At 44.7% G+C, this 26,720-nt stretch overlaps 1 protein-coding gene across 2 annotated transcripts; it reads left to right on the top strand.

Annotated features, from left to right (window-relative positions):
* The first annotated feature begins 722 nt into the window (after nucleotides 1-722).
* LOC122542838 lies at nucleotides 723-7,365 on the top strand. 2 transcript variants are annotated; one of them, XM_043680924.1, is made up of 2 exons: nucleotides 723-796; nucleotides 6,323-7,365. In XM_043680924.1, exon 2 carries the CDS (start codon nucleotides 6,547-6,549, stop codon nucleotides 7,249-7,251), a length of 705 nt encoding a protein of 234 aa, XP_043536859.1. In that variant the 5' UTR covers nucleotides 723-796; nucleotides 6,323-6,546; the 3' UTR covers nucleotides 7,252-7,365. The 2 variants fall into 2 exon arrangements, with proteins under 2 accessions (XP_043536859.1, XP_043536861.1); XM_043680926.1 differs by having other exon boundaries at nucleotides 732-796; nucleotides 6,451-7,365.
* Nucleotides 7,366-26,720: the final 19,355 nt, after the last annotated feature.

Raw genomic sequence — 26,720 nt, 5'->3', positions numbered from 1 at the left:
GGGTACATGGAAAGCATCCGTTACCTGAGACTGACTCACCGCCGCCCGCTTCGACGTATCGAACTTTCTAGACTTACGCACCGATTCAGGGCGAACAGGAAGTGCTTCTGCGTCACCCGCGGCGGGGTTAGGGTTGTGCTTCCGGCCATTGTTGACATCTGTTTGTGTAAAACAAGTGCTAGGCAACAGGGTCATACACATAACAAACACACACACCCATACACACTTACATATACACACACCTATACACACCCATACCATACACACACTCACACCCATACACACTTACCCATACCATACACACACCCATATACACACACACCATATACACACTCATACCATACACACACACACCCCACACACAACATTTACACACTCATACATCCACACACACATAAGTCACTCTCACATAACATGTACACACCCTCAATCTCTCTCACAGGTAGTCTCACATGGACTCTCACAATTTTACACATACTTTGAGTGTGTCAAAGTGTGTGTGAGATTGTCAATCACTGTCAATTTCACACAGTCACATTCAATCTTGCACATACACAAGCTCTCGCTCACACATTGACACACTCAATCTCACAAGGACAACTCATCTCACTCACACATTCTCTAATTTACGCGCACACACATATACCCCTCCTGTCTCATCCTTTCGCCGACACGGAGCTCCCCCCTCCTCTGAACTCCTCCCAAGACCGTTTGTTTTTATAGATCATCCCCGAAGGTTCGCCATCGTAATCAAAACTAAAACGACTTGGAGATGGAGAAGGCAACAGCAGAACAGGTGATCACATATTTAAGCAGAGCCTTTCACGATCAAGTGACACCTCAATTCCGTTCTCTACACTTTGAAAGTTGTAAATGCCCGTTTGCACACAACAAGCTCCTCCTCATCGTGATTGTGACCAGATAGTCCTCTTGCGCTCTCTATTTTAACTTCAGATTTCCATCGTCCGCAACACTCTGTTTTTAATCTTTTTGGTGATGCTGGTTTAAGAGCGGAGGGAGAGAATTCTGGTGCTTGTTTGGAGGGCAGGAGACACCACAGAATTGGAATTGGTAAAATAAAAATGGAATTATAGTGGCAAAAGAATCTAGAAGGAGGCGTGGGTTTTGAATGAATCACTGAATTAAAAAAAACAAAAGTGGCAGCTCTAGCAGAGAAAATAGATAACGTTTCGAACCCAGTGACTTCTTCTGATTTTAATTTTACTCAATTAATGACTTCCTTTCTGCATTTTGCAATGAAGCCCACTGTTCTGAAAAGAACTAGCAAGTTAACAGAGTTAAAACGTCAGTAACAACAAACCTATAGCGCTTTTATACGAATGAAACATCCCAAACTGCTTCACAGAAGCCTTACCAAACACTCAAAAAGGTAGATCTTAAGAAATATTTTGAAGGAACCCAGAGAGGCAGCGTCTTCATTACCAGTGGATGTGACTCATCCAATCCAGTAAAATAAAACAAAGAACTGCAGATGCTGGAAATCTAAAACAATAAATATAAAGTTCTGGAGAAACTCAGCACACCTGGCAACATCTGTGAAGAGAGAAACAAAGTTAACCTTTCAGCTCCAAGAATCTTTCTTCACTTTTGGCTGTTCTTCTGCATTCTAGCGTCCATAAACATGAGGCCATTCAAAACATTGTGGCCAGTGTCCGAACATGCACTGGATGTCATTCACACCAAGAATCAGCATTGGTCTCCAGTCAAGTCACCTGTTCCATTGTCAGTTAGCTCAGTTGGCTGGTTTTGTGATATAGAGTGATGCCAACAGTATGGGTTCAATTTCTGCAACAGCTGAAGTGAGCATGAAGGACTCTTCTCTTCATGCCTCTCCTCTCACCTGAGGTTGTGGGTGACTGTCAGGTTATATACTACCAGCAGTCATCTTTCTCTGTCTTAAGGAGGGATGCACCCTCCTCTGTACCCATGGTGACTTTACTTTTATTAGACAATCTTTGACACCAGACCACATTAGAAAATATTACAGGCATTGGACCCAAAGTTTGATGTAAATAAGGTAGGCTTTAAGGAGTGTCAGTGTGGACTTGTTGGGCCGATGGGCCTGTTTCCATACTGTAGGGAATCTAATCTAATCTCTCTGTGTCTGTGTGGGTTTCTTCCAGGTGCTCCAGTTTCCTCCCACAGTCCAAAGAAGTGCAGGTTAGATGGATTGGCCATGGGGAATGCAGAGTTACAGGGAATGCTCTTAAGATGGTCAGTGTGGGAGGAAATCCACGCAAACAAGGGGAGAATGTGCAAACTCCACTGTTGCCCAAGGCTGGAATCAAACCTGGATCCCTGGTGCTGTGAGGCAGCAGTGCTAACCACTGAGACACTGTGCCACCCCATTAACCTGAGAATGTGCAAACTCCACACAGCTGCCCAAGGCTGGAATAAAACTCGGGTCTCTGGAGCTGTAAGGCAGCAGTGCTAACCACTGAGCCACCATGCCACACTCACAAAATCACAGGATCCCCTGCAGTATGGAAGCAGGCCATTTGGCCAATCGAGCCCACACTGATCCTCCAACCAGCATCCCATTCAGACCCATTCCCCTATCCTATCCCTGTAATCCTGCATTTTCTGTGGCTAACCCCCACATCTCCCTGGACACTATGGGCAATTTAGCATGGCCAATCCTTGCACTGTGGGATGAAACTGGAGGAATCCCATGCAGAGATGGGAAGCATGTGCAAATTCCAGTCCCCCGAGGCTGAAATTGAATCTAGGTCCCTGATGCTGTGAGGTGCAGGTTAGGATACCAGCCACAGAGTTTTGGATAGCTTCAGGTTTACAGAAGGTAAAATGTGGGAGAACAGCCAGGAGTGGATTGGAATCATCAGACCTACCTCTTTCCGTTTCTTTATATCATTGCTTAAGGTCTGCCTGTTTAACCAAACTTCTCTAGCTCTTCATGCATCATTATCTCCCTAAAGGCACTAAGTATAAGTTTTTTGTGAATTCGTTCATGGGATGTTGGTGTTGCTGGCAGAGCCAGCATCCATTGCCCATCTGCAGTTGCCCTGAAGAAGGTGATGGTAGTGAGCTGCCTTCTTGAACTGCTGTGCTCCATTCATTGGCACAATGCAGTTAGGGAGGGAATTCCAGGATTTTGACCCATTGAAACCGAAGGAAAAATGACATATTTCAAAGTCAGAATAGTGTTATGCCTTACAATGGGAGTGTGCTGGAGAATGTCTTGCTGTTCCCAGAGTTAGCAGAAAAAAAAGTTTTTAAAAGTATGCAAAAGTCTCCATTTTCCCTGCCTTTTAGACCCAGGTTGATAATAGATCACAAATAAGGTTTCTGTACTTCACAAGATTCACTAGTTATTATAATTAAATAGATACACATTTATGAACCATTGACATATAGCTATCACAGGATCCTGACAGTGTGGAAGCAGGCCCATCGGGCCCACATTGACCTTCTGAACAGTGTCCCACCCATCCTGTAGCCCTGCATGTCCCATGGTTAATCCACCTAGCCTGCACATCCCTAGATACTATGGGCAATTTAGCATGGCCAATCCAACTAACCTGCACACCTTTGGACTGTAGGAGGGAAACGGAGCACCCGGAGGAAACCCACGCAGACACGGGCAGAATGTGCAAACTCCACACAGACAGTCACCGGAGGCTGGAATTGAACCTGGGTTCCTGGTGTTGTGAGATAACAGTTCTAATCACTAAGCCACTGTGCCACCCCAGTTAACTCCACTCTAGCCCCTTATAAACTTTCCCTAAACACAGATATAGACAGAAACAAACAAAAACAAATTGGTGTTTCAGGTGGAGGGTACTGATGGAGAAGGCAGTTCAACGACCCCTATCTCCAGGGATAATCTCAGCTTGTCAGCATGTTGCTCATTTATCTTCCTTCTCATTTACTTTCACTTCTTTGCAGAAGCACACGGGGACTGGTACACACTCTTAAAATCACTGACTTATTGATTAACAACCACGGTTTACAGTAACTCGAGGGAAAATGTAACTGGCTTTCTTCAACCTTGTGGTGTTTTTTACTGTAGAGAAAAAGGGACAGCTCCTCCCCTTTTGGAGATCGGTTGCTCCTTCCTAAACACTTGTACCCTCAAGCTACCTGGGAGCCAATTACATACCTGTTGGCAGGCATAAGGCCTTAGGCATCGATATCTGGTCACCACACCACAGACCAACAGCTACTTGTTGCCAGCTGAAACTCCATCTACACAACCCATGGTCCAGCTCATCTGTTGTTAGACTTCACCCCCAACTCAAAGAATTCCTGCAGTGTGGAAACAGGCCCTTAGGCCCAACAAGTCCATACCAACCCTCCGAAGAGCAACCCACCCAGACCCATTCCCCCACCCGATTACTCTACATTTACCCCTGGCTAATGCACCTAACCTACACATTTCTGAACACTATGGACAATTTAGCATGGCCAATTCACCTGACCTGCACATGTTTGGATTGTGGGAGGAAACCTGAGCACCCAGAGGAAACCTATGCAGACACGGAGAGAATGCGCAAACTCCACACAGACAGTCACCCAAGGCTGGAATTGAACCCGGGTCCTTGGCATTGTGAGGCAGCAGTGCTAACTACCAAACTACCGTGCTGTCCAAACCATGACTCCTTGAACAAATAGCTGTGTAAATAGCACTTAAAATTAGTGTCAGGTAACTTGATTTTTAAAAGGTGTAGCAATCCTTAACCAGCCATGGTTTTTAAAAAAATATTTTTCCTATTTCAGTCCACAATCAAAATCACAATCAAAAGTGACGGGAGCTTGCAGGTGGGGTGTTTCTATGTATCTGTTGCCCTTGTCCTTCTAGATCAAAATGGTGGTGGTGGTGGTGGTGAAGGTGGAGGGGGGGGGGTTTGAAAAATGCTGTCTCAGGAGCCATGGTGAGATGCAGTGTATCTTGTAGCTCGTAACACTGCCAACTGAACTTCAATGGTGGTCGGAGTAGATATTTGTAGATTTTTGTTGAAGTTATTGTTTTAAATCTCAGTGAGGTTATTTATTGTTTTATTAAATGTCTTTTGGCTTCAGTGCAGAGCACAAGAAGTAATTAGTTCAGTGTTTAGGAGCAAACAGATGAAACTATTCCTTGTTTCTATCCAGCATCCTCCACCCCTCCAAGAATGCTATGCTGTTCTAGTTCAGGCCTAATGTCAATGCCTGAGGGCTTCCACAGTAGATGAGCTGAGGCTGGGGATATTAATTGGGTGATGTTACCAAAGTTGGGAAAATAGATTTATTTCACTCACGATGTAAAAGTGATGTTCAAAATGTTCAAAACAGACAGAGATCTGCAGGCTCTTAAACTGTGTACCTTGCTTAGGGTGTTTACAGAAACACGTGCCACAAAATGTCACTGAGCAGTGAAACACATGTTTCATGGTTGACTGATAAAGTCAGCATCTCACCATTATCCTGACCAAGTCAGTCTAGGAAGCAGTGTGAATATTGTCAAATCAAGGCATAAGGAGCATGGCAAGGCTGGATGGCATTCATTTCGAAGCAAGAAGTCTTGCAAGTAACATAGATGTGTTGAGGGTGTTGATTAACACTTGGGGATGTGGAATCATTGCTCTCATAGAGATACAGTTGAGGGAAGAGCAGGACGAGTGATACTCCAGGATATAGAATCTTCAGGCGAAACAGGGTGTAAAAGAGGAGGTGGTGTCGCACTATTGATCAAGAAGCCAATGACTGCAGTAGGAGAGATGGTTCTTCAACTGAAGATGTATGGACAGATCTTAAAAATAGGGCATTCACATTGCTGGAAGTTTACTATAGATTCTTAAACCTTCAGGGAGTGATAGAAAGACAGATATGTAGGCCAATCTCAGAAAAGTGTAAAAATATTGGTGTAAAAATAGTAGGGGAGATATACAAACTGGGATATTAAAGGGGTCAGAATTCTTCAAAAATCTATCCAGGAGAGCTTTTCAAGCCAGCATGTATTAAATCCGACAAGACAGGGTCAGTGCTAGACCTAAGTTTAGGGAACATAGCTGGGAAAGTAGTAGAAAAATCACATTCGCTCATGGTGACCCTAACTCAGTAGGGTAATGGGTATTTACAATAGGAATGGGAGTTATCTGTACAAGTTGAAGGTATCCGTATAATAAGGGGTGTTGTTGGTATCTGTATGAGTGAGGAAGGGGTTTATCTGTATGCGGTGGGGAAGGGATGTCTGTACCACAGAATGGTGCTATCCATATGATGGGTATGAGTAACTGTATGGTCATTAAATGTGTTTGGTAGAAGTGAAATTTGTTTTAGCAAATGCCATCTGTATGTCCAGGTGGATTCCCGCTGATTCTCACTGTGAACACCAGAGGGAGCAGGTTAGGACAAAAAAAGCAGAAGCCCATGGCATCACCAAACAAAGTTAGAGCTGACAAGTTTGTTTGGCTGCCTGTATTTGCACAGGATGATTGAGCTGATCGAGGAAGTCGGATATTGCTGAGCAGACAAGAGGACATTTTTTGACAACAGCTCTCTGAAGAGTGAAGCATCAAAGCAAAGATGGAGTCCAAAGTGACGAAGAAAGGGGACGGGGTAAATGAGGAATTCCTTGAAAACATCGCTGCACATGCTGACACCAACAGCCCCTCTGAGGTCACCACAAGTACAGACCTGCACACACTGACATCATCAGTCCCAATGAGGTCACTGCAAGCTCTGATATCACTTATTGAGACCTCACTGCGTGTGCTGACATCATCACTCCCTGTGATGTCACTGCGGACACTGATATCACAGCTGATGGCATCACCATCTCCGATGACATCACCACACATGCTTACATCACTCCGCATACGATCACTGCGCGTGCTGACATCATCTAGCCCTATGAAGTCACTGCGCCTGCTGGCATCATCACCTTTGGCTAAGTCACCAGACACCCAGACACCTTCGTTCCCCATGAGGTCTCTGCAGATACTGACAGCATCCACCCCTATGAAGTCACTTTTTGGGCTGGCATCATCGCTTCATATGAAGTCACTGTATGGAATGGCATCATCGCCTCATGTAAAGTCGACGAATAGCCAGACACCATCGTTCCCTGTGAGGTCTCTGCAGGCACTGACATCATTACGCCCCATGAAGTCACTGCGTGTGCTGACATCATCGCACCCCACATCAACACCATTTCCTGTCTGGTCACTGCGCATGCTGACACCGTCATTTCCTGCGAAGTCTCTGCGTGCGCTAACATCATCACTCTGATATCATTGCAGGTCTGACAGCTTCCCATTCTAATTGTTACTGTAGAGAATGTTCACCTCCATCCAGTATGGATCCTACACCTGATCATTTCTCTGAAACTAGGCAATAAAGTAATACTGACAATACTAATACCAATATTTACACAAAGAGTTTATCTAGCTCAGGTGGGACTAGATTGGGTTGGGATATCTGGTCGGCATGGACCGAAGGGTCTGTTTCCGTGCTGTACATCTCTATGACTCTACAGAAACACTAAGGCAAATGTTGAAGGGAAGATTAAAGCAAAGAAACAAAATAGGGAATGAGAATGAGGCATCTAAACCCTGTGGGGGATATTAACCATCTAGAGAATGGGGAAAAAGTCATAATTGCTGGAATATTGACAGCATCTTCAGCGATGGTGTTGAGTGGATGTTCCATCTTTGTGTCTGACTGAGCTCCCACCATCACAGCTAACTCAATTCACACCATCTCATATCGAGAAATGACTGAAGACACTGGGTACTGCAAAGGCTGTGGCCCTGGCAACATTCTAGCGATAGTGTTCCAAAACTTGTTGCACCCCGAGTCAAAAAGTGTGGTCCTGGAAAAGCACAGCTGGTCAGGTAGTATCCGAGGAGCAGGAGAGTCAATGTTTAGAGCATAAGCTCTTCATCCTGATGAAGAGCTTATGCTATGCTCTAAACGTCGATTCTCCTGCTCCTCGGATGTTGCCTGACCGGTTGTGCTTTTCCAGCATCACACGTGTGGTCCTGGAAAAGCACAGCTGGTCAGGTAGTATCCGAGGAGCAGGAGAGTCAATGTTTAGAGCATAAGCTCTTCATCCTGATGAAGAGCTTATGCTCTAAACGTCGATTCTCCTGCTCCTCGGATGTTGTCTGACCGGTTGTGCTTTTCCAGCATCACACCTTTTGACTCCGATCTCCAGCATCTGCTGTCCTCACTTTCTCCTTGTTGTAGTCCTAGCAAAGCGGTCCCAGTACAACTACAACACTGGCATCTAACCAGCAAAGTGGACAACTGTCCAGGTTTGTACTGTCCATGAAATATAGGACAAGCCCAAACCACCAGTTACCGCCCATTACTGCTGTACTCTCAATCATCAGTAATGGAGCAGGTCCTTGACAGTGCTATTAAACAACGTTGCACGGTAATATCGCTCTGCTCATTGACACGGAGTTTGGGTTACGCCAGTGCCACTTTGCTCCTGGCTTTGTTACAGCCTTGGTTCAAACATGGACAAAAGAGCAGAATTCCAGATGTGAAGTGAGAAGGATGGCTCCTGACATCAAGATTGCATTCGAACGAGTGTAGCATTAAGGGCCCGTCGCCAACCTGGAGTCATTGAGAATCAGGAGGAAAACTCTCCATTTGTTGGAGACATACCTGGAGCGTAGGAAGATGGTTTTGTTATTGAAGGCCAATTTCTGGATATCAGTCCCCAGCTTTACTGCAGGAGGTGTTATTCAGGGGAGTGTTATGGGTCCAACCATCTTCAGTTGCTTCAGCGACGACTTTACTTTTATCAGGAGGTTGTAAGTGGGGAAGTCGGCTGTTGATTACACACTGTTCAGGGTCGTAATCAGTTGTGAGATCAATTACTTGCTGAGTAGTGTGACTTAAGCTAGCTGTTTGGAGATAGATTAAGTCACACTGTGGGTTTTATCAAAAAGGAAATATACAGAAAGCTGCACTGGAGAACTGTGTCCAACAGGAAGTATCTAACACCAACGCAATTGATTTCTGAGTAGATTAAACCATGCACAGAGACCGAAGCCACAGCAAAACTCTGGAACATTTCACAATTTCTTATAATGGGTTTGGATCTTGCTTTTAATTGACTGAATCCCAATATCAGTTCCAGTAACGTCATCAAGCTTAAAACCTCCCACAGTTCAACAACCTGGGGGAACAATCTGATAACCTTCAACCGTTGAAAAGGCCCAGTAGTAATGAGAAGGTAACAAGACACCTACAACATCTTCCACAGCAGATACTTCTAAATATTGCTGCATCGTAGCAGAAGTTGCCCAAAGATTCAGGAATCGGCCCAATTGAAACCCTGCATTGGCTAACCACACTTTTCTTACTGTATTTATAAAACACGCTTTCATACTCTCTCCATAAACCCCACATTCTTTCCTGTATTTATACATTCACGTTTGTAACCTAATCAAGAACAACACTTTCTCACTATATCTATAAACACCACTTTCTCCCCACACCCATGAACAACACTTTCCCAGTGTAGCCACAAACCTCACTTTATCACGATACCTATGGACCCCACTTTTGCATTGTAACCATAAATCCCACTCTCTGGCTATATCTATGAATCCCAATTTCTCATTGTATCCATAAGCCCCACTTTATTATTTTATGTCTGAACCCCACTTTCTCAATATAATCAATAAACACCATTTTCTCAATGTATTCCTAGACCCCACTTTCTCAATGTATCAATGAACCTCATTCTCTGATTGTATCGATAACCCCCACTTTCTCACTGTTTCAAAGAGCCCCTTTTTGTCACGGAATCTGTCAATCCTACTTTCTCAGTGTATTCAAAGACCCCAATTTCTCACTAATCCTGCGACTCCCAATTTCTCACTGTATCAATAATCCCACTTTCTCACTGTACTTATAGATTTCCTACATTGTGGAAGCAGACCATTCGGTAAATCGAGTCCACACCAACCCATCGCAGAGCATCCTACACCCCCTACCCCACCTGTATAACCCTGCATTTCCCATGCATAATCCACTTAGCCTTTACATTCCCAAACACAAAGGGCAATCCACCTGACTTGTGTATCTTTGGACTGTGGGAGGAAACTGGAGCACCCAGAGGAAACCCACGCAGACACAAAGAGAATGTGCAAACTCCACACAGTCAGTCGGCCAAGGTTGGAATTGAACTCAGACCAAGGACAGCAGTGAGGGAGCAGCGCTAACCACTTGCACCCAAGTTTGCTTCCAAAGGGTGCTTTGCTCAGACTGGGGTTTCCAAATATTTTAGACTATGCCATCTAAAGAAGAAGGCTTCCTTCAGGAAGGAAAGAATTGCGTTAGGTTTTAAAAGATTTTTCCCACCTAAGCAAAATATTCGTGAACATGCAAACACTGAGTGCCAAAGGCCAATCAGCTCAATATTTTTGCCTGCTCCTGCCTACAAAATTCCAACATCACAGTACACTTTATAGTATTTTTTACATCCTTAAAGTGCTTCACAGATAAGAAACTACTTTTTGAAGTACAGCTGCTTAGTAATTGTGAAACTGTGGCAGCTAATTCTGTGCAGCAAAAGGCCAGAACCAACAATAAGATAAATGATCAGTTTATTCATATTGGTGGCAGAGGGATAAATATTGATCCAGTGCACCAGGAGAAATTATCCAACACAAATTCAAAGAAGACCATGAAATCTTTCCCAACAGTGGGTTTAACAACTCAGCTTACTAGGAAATCATTCTATTATCCACCCATCTAGCCCCACTCTTCCAAATTCTTATTCTCCTTAAAGTTTTTTTTAAACATAATGCTGGATGTCAATAATGCCATGAATCCTGCCTTCTCTCTGTATATTTGCACCCCCAATTTCCCACTGCATCTATTAGCCCCATGTTCTCATTATATCCATGGACCTCACTTTCCCCATTGCAACTTACTTTATCCATTAACCTCACTTTTTGGTGTAGACATAAAAATCACTTTTTCCACCGTATTTCTAAACCCACTTACCCCGCTATATCTCGGTACCTCGCTTTCTCACTGTACTTATGAAGCCCATATTCTCATTGTACCAGTAAACCCCACTTTTTACTGTTCATTAAACACCACTTTCCCACTGTATATCTGAACCCCTCTTTCTCACTGTTCAAAGACCCCACACTGTGACCATATCAATGACTCTCAGTTTTTCACTGTCCCAATTAAGTCCAATTTCTCATTGTATTTCTGAAACCCAGTTTCTCCCTGCACCAATGAACCCACTTTCTCACTATAACCATAATCCTGCTTTTTCATTGTACTTACTCATTTTATCTTACTGTATTGATGAACCATAGTTTCTCACTGTATCCATTACTTTCATTTTCTCTCTGTACCAATGATTCCTGTTTTCCCACTGTATGATCAGACCCCAATTTCTCACTGTATCTATGAGCCCAACTTTCTTGCTCTGTCTATGAACCCCATAGACAGTTCTCTGGACCCCACTTTCTGACTACCAAAAACCCTGCTTTCTCACTGCAACCCTGAACCCCATTTTCACACTGTGCCCAGGAGCCCAGGGTGGCATGATGGCTCAGTGGTTCACACAGCAGCCTCACAGCACCAGCGACCTGGGTTTGATTCCTGCCTCAGGCATCTGTTTGTGTGGAGTTTGCACATTCTCCCCATGTCTGTGTGGGTTTCCTCTCACAATCCAAAGATGTGCAGGTCAGGTGAACTAGCTATGCTAAGTGTATTAGTCAGGGGGAAATGAGTCGAGGTGGGTTACTCTTCGGAGGGTGAGTGTGGACTTCTTTGGCCAAATGGCCTGTTTCCACACTTTAGGGAATCTAATCTAACAAAGCCCCACTTTTTTTTACTGTGTCCATAAACCTCACTTTCTAGCTGTACCCATAAAAATCACTTTCTCACTGAACCCACAATCCTCACTTTCTCATTATCTCTGAACCCCAGTTTCTCATTGTATCCATAAATGGCATCTTTTCACTTTCCCATAAACCCCAGTTTCTCCCTGTATTTCTGAACCCCACCATCTCACATTATCCAACTTTCCACAGTATCTCTGAGCCCCACTTTCTCACTGTATCCATGAACCCCACCTTTTATATTTTGCGTGCATCTACTGTTTTAAAGATTTGAGTTCTTAAGACTTGGAAATTTCTTTTGATTCTCTAAAGTATTTATAACCATTCTGATTCTGATATAAACAACTTGAACTCAAACTGGCCGATCTCACACTTGTCACCACTGAATTCAATAACCCTGAGCTCACAGTCTGTCTATCCCCTTTTTGCACCTATCTAACTTATACATTCCCCTATGCATGTGTCTTTAAGATCTGTCTTTATGTGAATGTGTATCAGTATATGTATGCATGTAAATGCCAGCGTTCATCGGCGGATGTGAGTAGCCGTGTATATGTACATCTGTGAGGATGTGCATGTATGTGCCTGTTTCCAAGTGTGTGCGTCTGTATTTGCATGTGTATGTTTAATGGTGCAATCATGTATGTTTGTGTGTTTATCAATGCACGTATTCAACAGTGTGTAAGTGATTGAGTGTAAAATGTGCATACGTGTTTGTACGTGTAAATGTGTGTGACGATATCTTTGCTGTTTCACCTGGTTACCTCGTGTTTGTGCCTTTTATTTTAACCTCTGTTCATTTTTCTCATTTTGTAACAGCTTCTTCTATTAATAGCTGGCATTGCTCTCAGCTCAAAGACTCATTTCAGGAGGTGGACAAAAATACAACAACAAAAATAAAAGCGTCACAGGCCCCTTCACGTCAATGTAGTTATTCATAGCAGCACGGCGCAGCGTGCGTGGGTGGAGCGGCCCCCCCTCTCTCTCTACCATGAGAAACAGGAGAACGTAAGAGAGATTCCACGCAGGATGCAACAGAGTGGGACACACGCAGGGTGCAACAGAGCGAAAGGGACACACACGGTGCATCAGAGAGAGACATACGCAGGGTGCAGTGAGAGGGAGAGACAACACGCAGTGTGCAACAGAGACGGTACAAGAGGGAGAGACAACACGCAGGGTTTAACAGATAGAAACACATACATGCAACAGAGAAAGACAAACATCAGAGACACTGTGCAGCAAAGAAACACACAGGATCTAGTAGAGAGAAACTGGATGCTACAGAGAGACACCCACCCACAGGCAGGCTAAGACAGAATCACACTGGTTGTATGCGTCTCTAAGTACTGCAGCTTACATGTCTGCATTACTTGGTACAGAGAAATATAAACATTGCAATACAGAGAGTCACACACAGGCTGCAGTATAGTCAGAGACATGACTGCAATGCAAAGACAACACTGCAGTACAGAGAGGCAGAGACACTGCAGTCTAGACAGACACACTGCAGTATAGACACTGTAGTACAGAGAGGCACATTGTAGTACACACACGCACTAGGGGAGAGATTCACGCTAGTACAAACACTATTACAGACAGACACAACCTGCAGTACAGAGACAAACAGGCTGCAGTACACAGAGAGAGACACATGCAGGCAAGATGCTGAGACATTCCTCTATTCTTGATGAAGGGTGTTTGCCCGAAATGTCGATTTTCCTGCTTCTCGGATGCTGCCTGACCTGCTGTGCTTTTCCAGCACCACTCTAATCTAGACTCTGGTTTCCAGCATCTGCAGTCCTTGTTTTTACCTAGAAGATGCTGAGACATACAACGACAACAACTTGTATTTATGTGGTGTCTGCAATATAATAAAAAGTCCCAAGGTACTTCACAGAAGTAATGTCAGGCAAAACTTGACACCGAGATATTTAAGGAGGCACTTAGGCAGATAACCAAAACTTTGGCCAGAAAGATAGGCTTTTGAGGAGCACAGAGATTTGGTGAGTTGTGGGGCTGTGGAGATTACAGAGATAGGGATGGGGCAAGGCCACAAAGCGATTGAAAATTAAAGATGAGAATTTTAAAATCAAGGTGGAACTAATATCAGTGAGCAGAGAGGGTGATGGGTGAACGAGACTTGGTGGGTATAAGAACGGAGTTTTGGCTAACCTTAATTTCAGAGAGAGTAGAATATGGAAAACCAACAAGGAGTGAAAAGAAGTAAAGATGCGCATTTATGTAGCACTTTTCAGTTGCACTGGACCACGTAAAACACTTCACTGCCAATGAAGTGTTTTTTGAAGTGTAGTCACCATTACAATGTTGGAAATGCAATGGTTAATTTTAAATGAGGCAGCAGTGCTAACCACTGTGCCACCTTACAAGCAGAAACACATGTAGGGATTGGACAAACCTGCACCCATCAAGCGCTTCCTAAAGCAGCAACGAGAATAGGATTCAAACCCATGCGTGCAAAGCACAAGGGATCAGCAGCTCATCGTCTTGACCTCTCAGATGTCTTGTCCCACAGAACACTGGCACAGTGAGCAGATGCACCAACCTCTGGGTTATGGGCCCAGCAAGCTATCACCACGCCACTCTGCTGTGCTCAGGTTTTGAAACAGGATTTGAAACTAAACAACATGAGACCAAAAGGCATAGAAGCAGATATAGGCCATTCAGCCCATCGAGTCCGTACCACCATTCAATGAGATCATGGCTGACCTGATAATCCCCAATTCCACTTCCCTGCCTTTTCCCCATGACCCTTTATTCTCTCACTGATTGAAAATCTGTATCTCAGCCTTGACTATACTTAATGACCCAGTCTTAATAGCCCTCTGTGATAAAGATTTCCGTAATTCCCTGAAAGAAGAAATCCCTCTATCTTAAACAGGTAATCCCTTACATGTGGACGCACCGGTTACAAAGCCCCAACAAGGTCTCTTCTTCCTCAGGCAGCTGAGGAAATTTGGCATGACGGTGAATACCCTCGCCAACTTTTATAAGTGCGCCATCAAGAGCATTCTGTCTGGATGTATCACTACCTGGTATGGCAACTGTACCATTCAAGATCGGAGATGGTTACACAGAGTGGTGAACTCGGCCCAGACAATCACAAAGGCCAACCTCCCATCTACATAATCCATCTACCAGGCCCGTTGCCAAGGAAAGGCCGCCAGCATTCTCAAAGATCCATCCCACCCTGGCAATGTTTTTCTACAACCTCTACCATCAGGGAGAAGGTACAGAAGCCTGAACACACACACATCAGCGGTTTTGTAACAGTTTCTACCCTACTGTTGTTAGAATACTGAATGGATTCACAAACTCTTAACATTCACCTGTACCTGTGTTTATTTTTGCTGCTGTTTATCTATTATTTACTTATCTATGCTGCTTTACTCTGTGATCTGCCTGCAAGACAAAGCTTTTCACTGTGCCTCAGTACACATGACAATAAATTCAATTCAATTCAATTCAATTATTCTGAGATTATGCCCTCTGGTTCCTAGACATTCCCTTTCTACAACTACCCTATCAAGCCTCCTAAGAAGCCTGTATATTCAACAGGGTCTCCTCTCATTTTTCTATATTCTTATGTGTAAAAACCCAACCTACTTAACCTCTTCCCATAAGACAATCCTTCTATACCTGGTGTCAGTATTATGAACCTTCTCTGGACTGCCTCCAATGCCAGCATATCTTTCCTTAGAAAAGGGGCACAAAACTGTTCACATATTCCCACTGTGGTCTGACTATTGCCTTGCATAGTTTGAACAAATTTCCCTATTTATATATTTCATTCCTTGAAATAAAATCCAATATTTTATATTTGCTTTCCCTATTACCCACTGAACTGGATGTTAGCTTTTTGCAATTCATTCACAAAGACTTCCAAATCCCTCTGTGCTGTCACTTTCTGCAATCGTTCTCCATTTAAATAATATTCAGCTCCTCTATTCTTCCATCCAAAGTGCATGACATCACAATTTCCCACATTATATTCCATCTGCCAAGCTTTTGTGCACTTATTTAACCTTTCTGTAGCCTGCAGCGGACTCTTTCTGTCACCCACCTCCCAGCAATTTTTGTGTCATCCACAAACATTCATCAAATCCCTACAGTGTGGTAACAGGCCATTCAACCCAACAAGTCCACACCGATCCTCCGAAGAGTATCCCACCCAGACCCACAACCCTAACCTATTACTCTACATTTCCCATGAATAATGCCCCTAACCTAAACATCTCTGAACACTACGGACAATTTAGCATGGCCAATTCACAACTTTGGACTGTGGGAGGAAACCGGAGCACCAGGAAGAAACGCACGCAGACACGGGGAGAACGAGCAATCTCCACACAGACAGTCACCCGAGGCTGGAATCAAACCCGGGTACCTGGCGCTGTGAGGCAGCAGTGCTAACCACTGAGCCACCATGCCAGCATTCACCTTCCCCATCCAAGCCATTAACATATATCTTAAACAATTTTGGCCCAGAACTGATTCCTGTGGGACTCCACTAGTTGTCATCCTGAAAATGCCCCCCCCATCCCTGTCTTAGCCAATTTCCTATCTGTGCAAATGCTCTACAACACCTTATTAAGTAACCTTATGTGTGGCACCTTATCAAACACTGTCTGAAAATCCAAATGAATTATACCGGTGCTTCCCCTTTATCCATACTGCTTGTTTATCAAGTCAAAGAATTCCAGTAAATTTGTCAGGCATGATTTCTCTTCGTGCAACCATACTAAGTCTTCCTGATCATAGCTTGCATTTCTAAATGCTCTAAATGCTATTATATCATTTATAGACCCTAACATTTTCCAAATAACAGAGATTAAATTAACTGCCCTACTGTTAAACTGCTTTTTGTTGTTTCCTCCTCTTTTTAAGTAAAAAAGTGTTACATTTACAGTTTACCAACCCTCTGAAACTTTTCCAGAATCTAGAAATTCCTGGAAGATTACTACAGGTGCATCCACCAAGTTTGTCCTTCATCTCAAAGGTGGGAAGTCTACCACTGAGCCACAGCTGACAGAAATAATAAACTAGAAAGAGAATTGAATTTATCCAGGAGTGGACACAGTCAGGTCGTGAGGAGGAATTGGATCTGGGATCAGAGTGAGACAGGCTGCAGCACAGAGCTACAGGCAGAGAGACATAAAACCTATACCATGAGGAACATACAGACTGTGTTATAAGGATATTGATGAATGGGCCAAGGAGTGGCAGATGGAGTTTAATTTAAATAAATGTGAGGTTTTGCGTTTTGGAAAGGCAATTCAGGGCAGGACTTATACACTTAATGATATGGTCCTGGGGAGTGTTGCTGAACAAAGAGACCTTGGAGTGCAAGTTCATAGTTCCTTGAAAGTGGAATCACAGTTGGATAGTATAATGAAGAAGGCTTTTGTATGCTTGCCTTTATTAGTCAGTGCATTGAATATAGGAGTTGGGAGGTCATGTTGCAGCTGTACAGGACACCGGTGAGCCCACTATTGGAATACTGCGTTTAATCCTGGTCTCCTTACTATAGGAGGGATGTTGTGAAACTTGAAAGGGTTCGGAAAAGATTTACATGGACATTGTCGGGGTTGGAGGGTTTGTTCAATAGGGAGAGGCTGAATAGGCTGGAGCTATTTTAAATGCTATAATTACAGCATTTAAAAGGCAACTGGATGGCTACATGGATAGGAAGGGTTTGGAGGGATATGGGCCAAATGCTGGCAAATGGGACTAAATGAATTTAGGATATCTAGTCGGCATGGACAAGTTGGACTGAAGGGTCTGTTTCCATGCTGTCCCATCTCTATGACTCTATGTCTCTATGACCCTTGTTTCTGGACTCCTTGGTCATCGGGAACATCCTTCCTGCTTTTACTTTGTCTAGCCCTGTTGGAATTTTATAGGTTTCAAGATAATCATTGTCAATTATTATAAAACCATCTGATTCACTAAGGCCCTTTTTTGGGAAGGAAATCTGCCCTTTTTACCCGATTTGGTCTCCATGGGTTGACTCAAAAGTACATTTTGTGTTAAGAGGGTGGTTCGCCACCAGGAGGGCACTTAGGGATGGGCAATAGATGCTGGGGATTGCCAGTGGCATTGACATCCTATGAATGAGCAAGTAAAGGTAGGTCAAGTGCATACGTGCATGCCAAGCACGTTGTATACATGCACCATCCTCTATGTGAAACAGTTGCCCCTAAGGTCCCTTTTAAATCTTTACCCTCTCACCTTAAACCTATTGATCAGAGAATGGAGTACAGGAGTTGGGAGGTCATATTGTGGCTGTACAGAACATTGGTTAGGCCACTGTTGGAATATTGCGTGCAATTCTGGTCGCCTTCCTTTTGGAAAGATGTTGTGAAACTTGAAAGGGTTCAGAAAAGATTTACAAGGACGTTGCCAGGATTGGAGCATTTGAGCTATAGGGGGAGGTTGAAAAAGCTAGGGCTGTTTTCCATGGAGCGTCGGAGGCTGAGGGGTGACCATATAGAGGTTTATAAAATCATGAGGGTCATGGATCGGATAAATAGGCAAAATCTTTTCCCTGGGGTCGGGGAATCCAGAAGTAGAGGGCATAGGTTTAGGGTGAGAGGGGAAAGATATAAAAGAGACCTAAAGGACAACCTTTTCATGCAGAGGGTGGTATGGAATGAGCTGCCATAGGAAGTGGTGGAGGCTGGTACAATTGCAACATTTAAAAGGGATCTGGATGGGTATATGAGTAAGAAAGTTTGGAGGGGATCTGGATGGGTATATGAGTAAGAAAGTTTGGAGGAATATGGGCCGGGTGCTGGCAGGTGGGACTAGATTGGGTTGGGATATCTGGTCAGTATGGATGAGTTGGACAGAAGGGTCTGTTTCCGTACTGTGCATCTTTATGAATCTATGATTCTATGCCCTCTAATTTTAGACTCTCCTACCCTGTGAAAAAGACCTTGACTATCCATCTCATCCATGCCCCTCATGATTTTAAAAACCTCTATAAGGTCACCCTTCAGCCTCCAATGCTCCAGGGATCATAGCCCCAGCCTATTCAGTCTCTCCCTATAGTTCAAACCCTGGCAACATCCTTGTTAATATTTTCTGAACCATTTCAAGTTTAACAATATCTTTCCTATGGTAAAGGACATCAGAATTCAGCATTGTATTCCAAAAATGGCCTAACCAATGTCCTGTACAGCCTCAATATGTCCTCCCAACTCATATACTCAGTGCACTGACCAATAGAGGCAAGTGTACCAAATGTCTTCTTCAGTACTCTGTCTCCAGGGCGAGGAGAAATGTCTTCACCAGAGAGTGGGGAGCCTGTGGAATTCTCTGCCACAGAAAGCAGTTGAGGCCAAACACTGACTGTTTTCAAGCAGAAGTTACAGTTCCCCTGCTAATGGGATCAAAGGGTATAGGAAGAAAATGTGAACAGGGGATTGAGTTGAATGATGATATTGAAAGGCAGAGCTGGCTCGAAGGGCTGAACGGCTTATTCCTGTTCCTATTTTGTAAGATTCTATGTTATGTGGTTGCCATTAGATTAGCTTTTGGATAATTCCAGAAATTCATTGAATTCAAATTTCGCCATCAACCATAGTGGGAGTGGAGCCCCTAGCCCCTGAACATTCCAGCCTCAGGCGAGTGTATGGAGTTTCCCCGTGTCTGCATGTATTTCCTCAGGGTACTCTGGTTTCCTCCCACAGTCCAAACGATTGGCCATGCTAAATTGCCCACAGTGTCCAGTATGCGCAGGCTAAATGGATTAACCATGGGAAGTGTAGGGCTACAGAAATAGCGTAGTAGGGTGGGGCTGGGTGGGATGCTCTTCAGAGGGTCAGTATGGACCCGATGGGCCAAATGGCCTGCATCCACAGTGTAGGGATTCTAGATGTGCTCCATTCCTTCCCTGTATATTGAAGGAATTCAAGGCTGAGTTCGATAGAATTTTGATTGACAAGAGACTGATAGGTTAGGGCGAGGAAAGGTGGGGTTAAGGCCACATCAGATCAACCATCACCACAGGAGCAGGACTGAGGGCCTAACCTACTCCTAATTCCCATGGATTGATATCACTTCCTAACTGTGGCTGCTGCTGAGCAAAGGAGTGTTGACACATTGCAAGAAATAAATTGCACAAACACGTCAGACGTGACCCTTCCCTCCCCAACCCCCTGCCCCTGCTGTCTCCCCCTTCCACCGAGTGGATGAATAAACCCCTCACCCACCCCCTCAATGTGCAGGTGCTGAACTCTGTCCCCTGTCACATAGCTCTGCGCTGTGCTGTTTGACAATAGTAAATTAAGTCACCAGAGGACAGGCAAAGCAGCGAATGAGCTGCAGGCGCAGACACAGCACTCCAAGAGATTCACTTTGTCCTATTTATTGCAGCCAGTGCTATTTATAAAGCAGTGAGCCATAAGAAGGGAACAGGAGAGAACAGAAATAGTGACAAAGCTGACTACTCATATTTCCGGTGGATCACAGCCTGTGACAGTGAGAGGGAGCAGTGATCTCACAGAATCCAAATGAGCTTGTTTCTAATCCCCCATTTTCCCAATACCCACTTAGAGTCATAGAGTCACAGAGATGTACAGCACAAAAACAGACCCTTCGGTCCAACTTGTCCATGCCGACCAGATAACCCAACCCAATCTAGTCCCACCTGCCAGCACCCGGCCCTCCAAACCCTTCCTTTACATATCTCCATCCAGATGCCTCTTAAATGTTGCAATTGTACCAGCCTCCACCACATCCCCTGGCAGCTCATTCCACACACATACCACCCTCTGCATGAAAAAATTGCCCCTTTGGTCTCTTTTATATCTTTCCCCTCTCACCCTAAACCTATGCCTTCTAGTTCTGGACTCCCCCAACCCCAGGGAAAAGACTTTGCCTATTTATCCTATCCATGCCCCTCATGATTTTATAAACCTCTATAAGGTCACCCCTCAGCCTCTGACGCTCCAGGGAAAATAGCCCCAGCCTATTCAACCTCTCCCTGTAGCTCAGATCCTCCAACCCTGGCAACATCCTTGTAATTCATTTCTGAACCCTTTCAAGTTTCACAACATCACTTCTTCATTAAAGGGACAAGTTTCCCATCTTTGTTTTTGATTTATCCACAGGGATGTGGGCATCATTGGCATTTATTGCCCATCCCTAATTGCCCTGTGGCAGTTAAGGGATAAGTACATTGCTGTGGGTCTGTAGCCCAGACTGGGTAAATGTGGCAGATTTCCCTTTATCAAGGGCATTAGTGAACTGGTTGGATTTTTCCAACAATCAACAATGGTTATTGTTAGCTTTTAATTCCAGATTTTTAAAAAAATTCGGATTCAAACCCAGGTCCCTCGAACATTACAGGAGCACATTCCTGCAGAGGCTGGAATCTTGCACTGAAAACAACAAATGCTGGAGATCACAGTGGGTCAGGCAGCATCCATGGAGAGAGAACAAGGTAAGATTTTGAGTCTAGATGACTCTTTGTCAGAGTTCTGAGTATGAAGAGTTCTCTAGTCTCGAAACATTAGCTTGTTGTCTCTCCATGGATGCTGCCAGACCCACTATGATCTCCCGCATGTTTTGTTTTCCCCTGAACATTACCTGGGACTCTGGATTAATAGTCTCTGGATAAAACAAGGCCATCCCCTCCCCCTTAAGATCACCAGGAGCTGCCAAAGCTGCCTCTGTGTCTAGTCTTTAATGCCCCTGAGAACTAAAGATGAAACTTACCTGAATGTTGCACTGAACAAAACCCACAAGCTAAAATATTGAACGTTTTCAACAGAATGTTAGATACAGTTCTTCGGGCTGGTTGGGGGATGGGGAGAAAGCAGGAACATGGGGTATTGAGTTGGATGATCGTATTGAGTGGTACAGCAGGCTCGGAGGGCTGAATGTCCTACTCCTGCTCCTGTTTTCCATGTTTCAGTGTCTTCACCTCTGAGCCCTGGGTTCATGCCCAATCTACTCCAGACGTCAGAGTCACACAGCACGGAAATAGACCCTTCAGACCAACTAGTCCATGCCGAACATAATTCGAACATCTTTGAATCACGTTGTAACATAAGTAATGTAAAATGGGAGGGCTTGTTTGACACTGGTGGTGGTGTCCCTTCCTCCAAACTAGGAGGCAAGTGTTCAAGTCCCAACCTACACTGGCCATTTGTCATAGTGCGTCTGAACAGGCTGGTTATCTATAAGTTAAACTTTTGAATGGCAGAGCAGGCTTGAAGGGCTGAATGGCCTACTCTTGCTCTTATTTTCTTTCTTTCACTGACCCTATCTCTGGGACGGAAGGCCGGGGTTCAAGTCCCACCTGCTCTGAACAGGTTGATCAGAGAATAGTTGTAATCTAAACTCTTTCTTTCTCAATCCTTTAATCTTTTGGATTTTTGCTGAAAAAGCGTTGGCTTGGTTTTTAACAAGTTGCCCCTTGCAGCATGACCAGCAAGGAAGGCCCGAGCTAAAAGGTGTAGGAAAATGTCCAAATTGACTGTGGGAATCATAGAATCCTAAAATGTGGAAACAGACCCTTCGGCCCAACAAGCTCTGAAGTGTATCCCACCCAGACCTGTTCCCCTTCCCTACATTTACCCCTGACTAATGCACCCAACCTACACATCCCTGAACATTATGGAAAATTTAGCACGGCCAATTCATCCTAATCTGCACATCACGGTAGCTCAGTGGTTAGCACCGCTGCCTCACAGCACCAGGGGCCCAGGTTCAATTCCAGCCTTGGGCGACTGTGTGGAGCTTGCACATTCTCCCCGTGTCTGCGTGGGTTTCCTCCAGGTGCTCTGGTTTCTTCCCACAGTCCAAAGATGTGCAGGTCAGACGAATTGGCCATGCTAAATTGCCCATTATGCTAGGTGCATTAGTCAGAGGGAAATGGGTCTGGAAGGGTTGCTCTTCAGAGGATCGGTGTGGACTGGTTGGGCCGAAGGGTCTGTTTCCGCACTGTAGGGAATCTAATCTAATCTAATCTTTGGATTGTGGGAGGAAACCCACGCAGGGACAGAGAGAATGTGCAAACTCCACAAAGACCGTCGGCTGAGGCTAGAATCAAACCCTGGTCCCTGATGCTTTGAGGCAGCAGTGCTAACCATTGAGTCACCAAGCCGCCCAAGGAATGCCCTCAACCTGCTTTGAATGCTTTCAGCTTCTGCCTGGGGTACCTGGGCAAACGCCACATAGAGAAGCTGTTTTAAAATCTTGAGTCTGGAGGAGCTGCAATCAAGGAGGCACTGGAGCACTCCTGGAGACAGGGGGCTGAGGTCTGACTGTGTCGGGGCAGGTGACCTGGTTTCCTCTCGACTGCTGGCTTTCACACAGAGCCTGGGCCCACCAGCTGTCTGCCAAGCCAGCAGTGACTGCACTAGCCAGATTAGTGCCTGCAATTGACATCACATGCTGAGAGCGCAGGCATCACCACCTTCGTCACAGCCCCGGGTTCCTTCATCACTGCTGTGGCTTTGCGCAGCAGCTTGAGGCAACACAAGCAGCAGTTTGCATTACCATAGCGCCCTCAACGTAGGCAAATTAAGGTGCTTTCACTGCAGCGAGCCCTGTCAATTTGTGACACTGAGCCCCAGATAAGGAGATGTTAGTGTGGAGGCCCAAAAGCTCCGTCAAAGAGGTAATTGTTAATAGGATTATAGGAAATATGAGCAGGAGGAGGAGGCCATCTCTGATCATAGCTGATCTTCCACCTCAACATCATTTTCCCATACTGAAATAAATGCACTGAGGCCAGTATCCCTTTATTTACATGTTTCTCTGACCGGCCAGCTCAAAGCCAGTCCCTCGACTGAGGAGACTCTCTGGATTGCCAGTTTATATCTGTCAGCCAGGGCTCCCTGGTTGGCCTAGGTTAACAACCACAATCAAGGATCTCATAGTCAATGAGATTCACCCAGACCTGGTTCCAATCACCACGCAAACCATCTCCACCTCTTGTGAAATCTTTAAAAGCCGAGAACTCAATTGATCTCATTCTCCTCAATGAGATTTCCAAGGATTCCCCGCTCTCTTAGCAAAGAGATTCCTCATTTCAATCCCGATGGGCTGAGATCTTATTCTGACACCGTGTCCCCTGGTTCTAGAATCCCCTTCCCAGTCAAAGGAAACATCCTTCCTGTTTTTATCCTGTGAGAATTTTGGCTGGGCAAAGAACATCACCTCTCATTCCTCTAAACTCCAGAAAATAGAGACCCAGCGTCCTCAATATCTCCTCGTAAGACAGTGGCGTCATCCCAGGAATGGGTCCAGTGAGCTTAAGGAGTGACTTGAGTGAGGTTGGGGAGGCAATGGCTAAGTGGTATTTTTGCTAGACTGTTAATCCAGAAAGGAGAAAGTGAGGACTGCAGATGCTGGAGATCAGAGCTGAAAATGTGTTGCTGGAAAAGCGCAGCAGGTCAGGCAACATCCCAGGAACAGGAGAATCGACGGGGTTATGCCCGAAACGTCGATTCTCCTGTTCCTTGGATGCTGCCTGACCTGCTGCGCTTTTCCAGCAACACATTTTCAGCTGTTAATCCAGAGACTCAGGTAATGTTCTATTGACCCAGGTTCAAATCCTGCCACGGCAGATGGTGGAATTAGAATTCAATAAATATCTGGAATTAAGAATCGAATGATGACTACGAATCTGTTGTCAATTGTTAGAAAAACCCATCTGGTTCACTGATGTCCTTTAGGGAAGGAAGTTGCCATGTTTACCTGGTCTGGCCTACATGTGACTCCAGACCCACAAGAATGTGGTTGTCTCTTAACTGCCTTCTGGAATGGGCAATAAATGCTGACCTGGCTAGTGATACCTTCATCCTGTAAATGAATATTTTTTTTTAAAGAAGGTGCAGAGAACTCAGAACGGATGCTCATGACTCCTCACCATTCCCAAAATCCCAAATCTTGCTGCTTTATGGATTCTGTGGAATTCAGACCCCTTAAGATTCGCATTCTCTCTCTTGAGAGCCTCTTTAAAGGGCTGATGGAAATTGAGGTGGGGGAGCAGTGACTGTGCAACAAGCTGAAAGTGGAGGAGGGTAGGTAACTTGGGAGTGTTGAGAGATTTGGGGGAGATCGCAGAGGTAGGGAAGAAGGAGGAATGAGGCCATTGGAGGGATTGCTGAACAAGGACACGAATGTTGAAGTTGAGCTGTCGCAGAATGGGAATTCACTGAGGTCAGCAAGTACAGGAACATGATGTGGTGCGGGTTAGAACAGACAAGTAAAGATCGTCAACGGAACTCAGGTTTACTGAGAGGATCAAGGCGAGAGGGAAGGTGTGTCATCAGCCGGGAGAGAGTTGGATTCATTGGACACACTAGTGGATAAGGGTTACAGAAGCAAATGGACTCAGGCATAAATGGACTCAGGCATAAATGGACTCAGGCATAAATGGACTCAGGCATAAATGGACTCAGGCATAAATGGACTCAGGCATAAATGGACTCAGGCATAAATGGACTCAGGCATAAATGGACTCAGGCATAAATGGACTCAGGCATAAATGGACTCAGGCATAAATGGACTCAGGCATAAATGGACTCAGGCATAAATGGACTCAGGCATAAATGGACTCAGGCATAAATGGACTCAGGCATAAATGGACTCAGGCATAAATGGACTCAGGCATAAATGGACAGAGCCAATTGTACAAAGATAAGGGGAGATGGGGTAGAATAACTGCATTTGTGATCCAGAGACCCAGGCTAATGTTCTGGAGATACAGTAGTTCCCATGTACCCACAGGAGGTACATTCCCAAACCGACTGCAGAAGCCTGAAACCATTTCATTTAAATAGGAAATGTACCTTCCCGGCAGCCCTCTGATCCCAAAAGTTTCCCCATAATATGTTCCAGCCGCGGTAAACCTTAAGTAACTGAAACTGTGGAAAACAATTTCGTGGATATGGGGGTCACTCTGCATTCTTTGTTCTTTTCGGAAATGTCTGAACCATTGGGCAGAACGTATTTGCCCATCCTCTGACTGCCCTTAAATTTGAACTTGCTCAGGCTATTTCAGACAGCAGTTAAGAGTCAACCACATTGCTATGGGTCTGGAGTTGTGGGTAGGCCACACCAGGAAACAATGGCAGATTTCTTTCCCCAAAAGGCATCAGTGAACCAGATGGGCTTTCATGACAACCGGTGATAATTTCACTGAGACAAGCTTGAATTTCCAGATTTTATGTAAATTCGAATATAAATTTCACCAGCTCACGTGGTGGGATTTGAATCCATGAACTCCCAGGGCATATGTCTGGGTTCCTAGGCAAATGACATTTCCATGATGGCCCCATCATTCAGCCATGAGTGCAGCCAAATACGGTGTCGACCTTACCATCAGAGCTCCCACAGAGGGAGGGAGAATGAGGATCTGAAGGGTCAGGAAGTTATAGAGTCATTGAGATGTACTAAAAAATGTGTTGCTGGAAAAGCGCAGCAGGTCAGGCAGCATCCAAGGAGCAGGAGAATTGACGTTTCGGGCATAAGCCCTTCTTCAGGAAGATGTACAACATGGAAACAAACCCTTCGGCCCAACTCATCCATGCCAACCAGATATCCTAAATTAATCCTATTTGCCAGCAATTGGCCCATATCCCTCTAAAATCTCCTAATCATGTACTCATCCAGATACATTTTAAGTGTTGTGATTGTAAAAGTTGCCACCACTTCTTCTGGCAGTTCATTCCATACATGAACCACCCTCTACATGAAAAAGCTACCCCTTAGGTCCCTTTTAAATCTTTCCCTTCTGCCGTCTAGTTTTGGACTCCCCTACCTTGGGGAAAAGACCGTGATTAATCAACCTATCCATGCCCCTCATGATTTTATAAACCTCTATCTACA

The sequence above is a fragment of the Chiloscyllium plagiosum genome, chromosome 41 (genome assembly GCF_004010195.1).
Source record: "Chiloscyllium plagiosum isolate BGI_BamShark_2017 chromosome 41, ASM401019v2, whole genome shotgun sequence".
NCBI classification, from domain to species: Eukaryota; Metazoa; Chordata; class Chondrichthyes; order Orectolobiformes; family Hemiscylliidae; genus Chiloscyllium; species Chiloscyllium plagiosum.
This window is presented reverse-complemented; position numbering and strand designations above follow the sequence as displayed.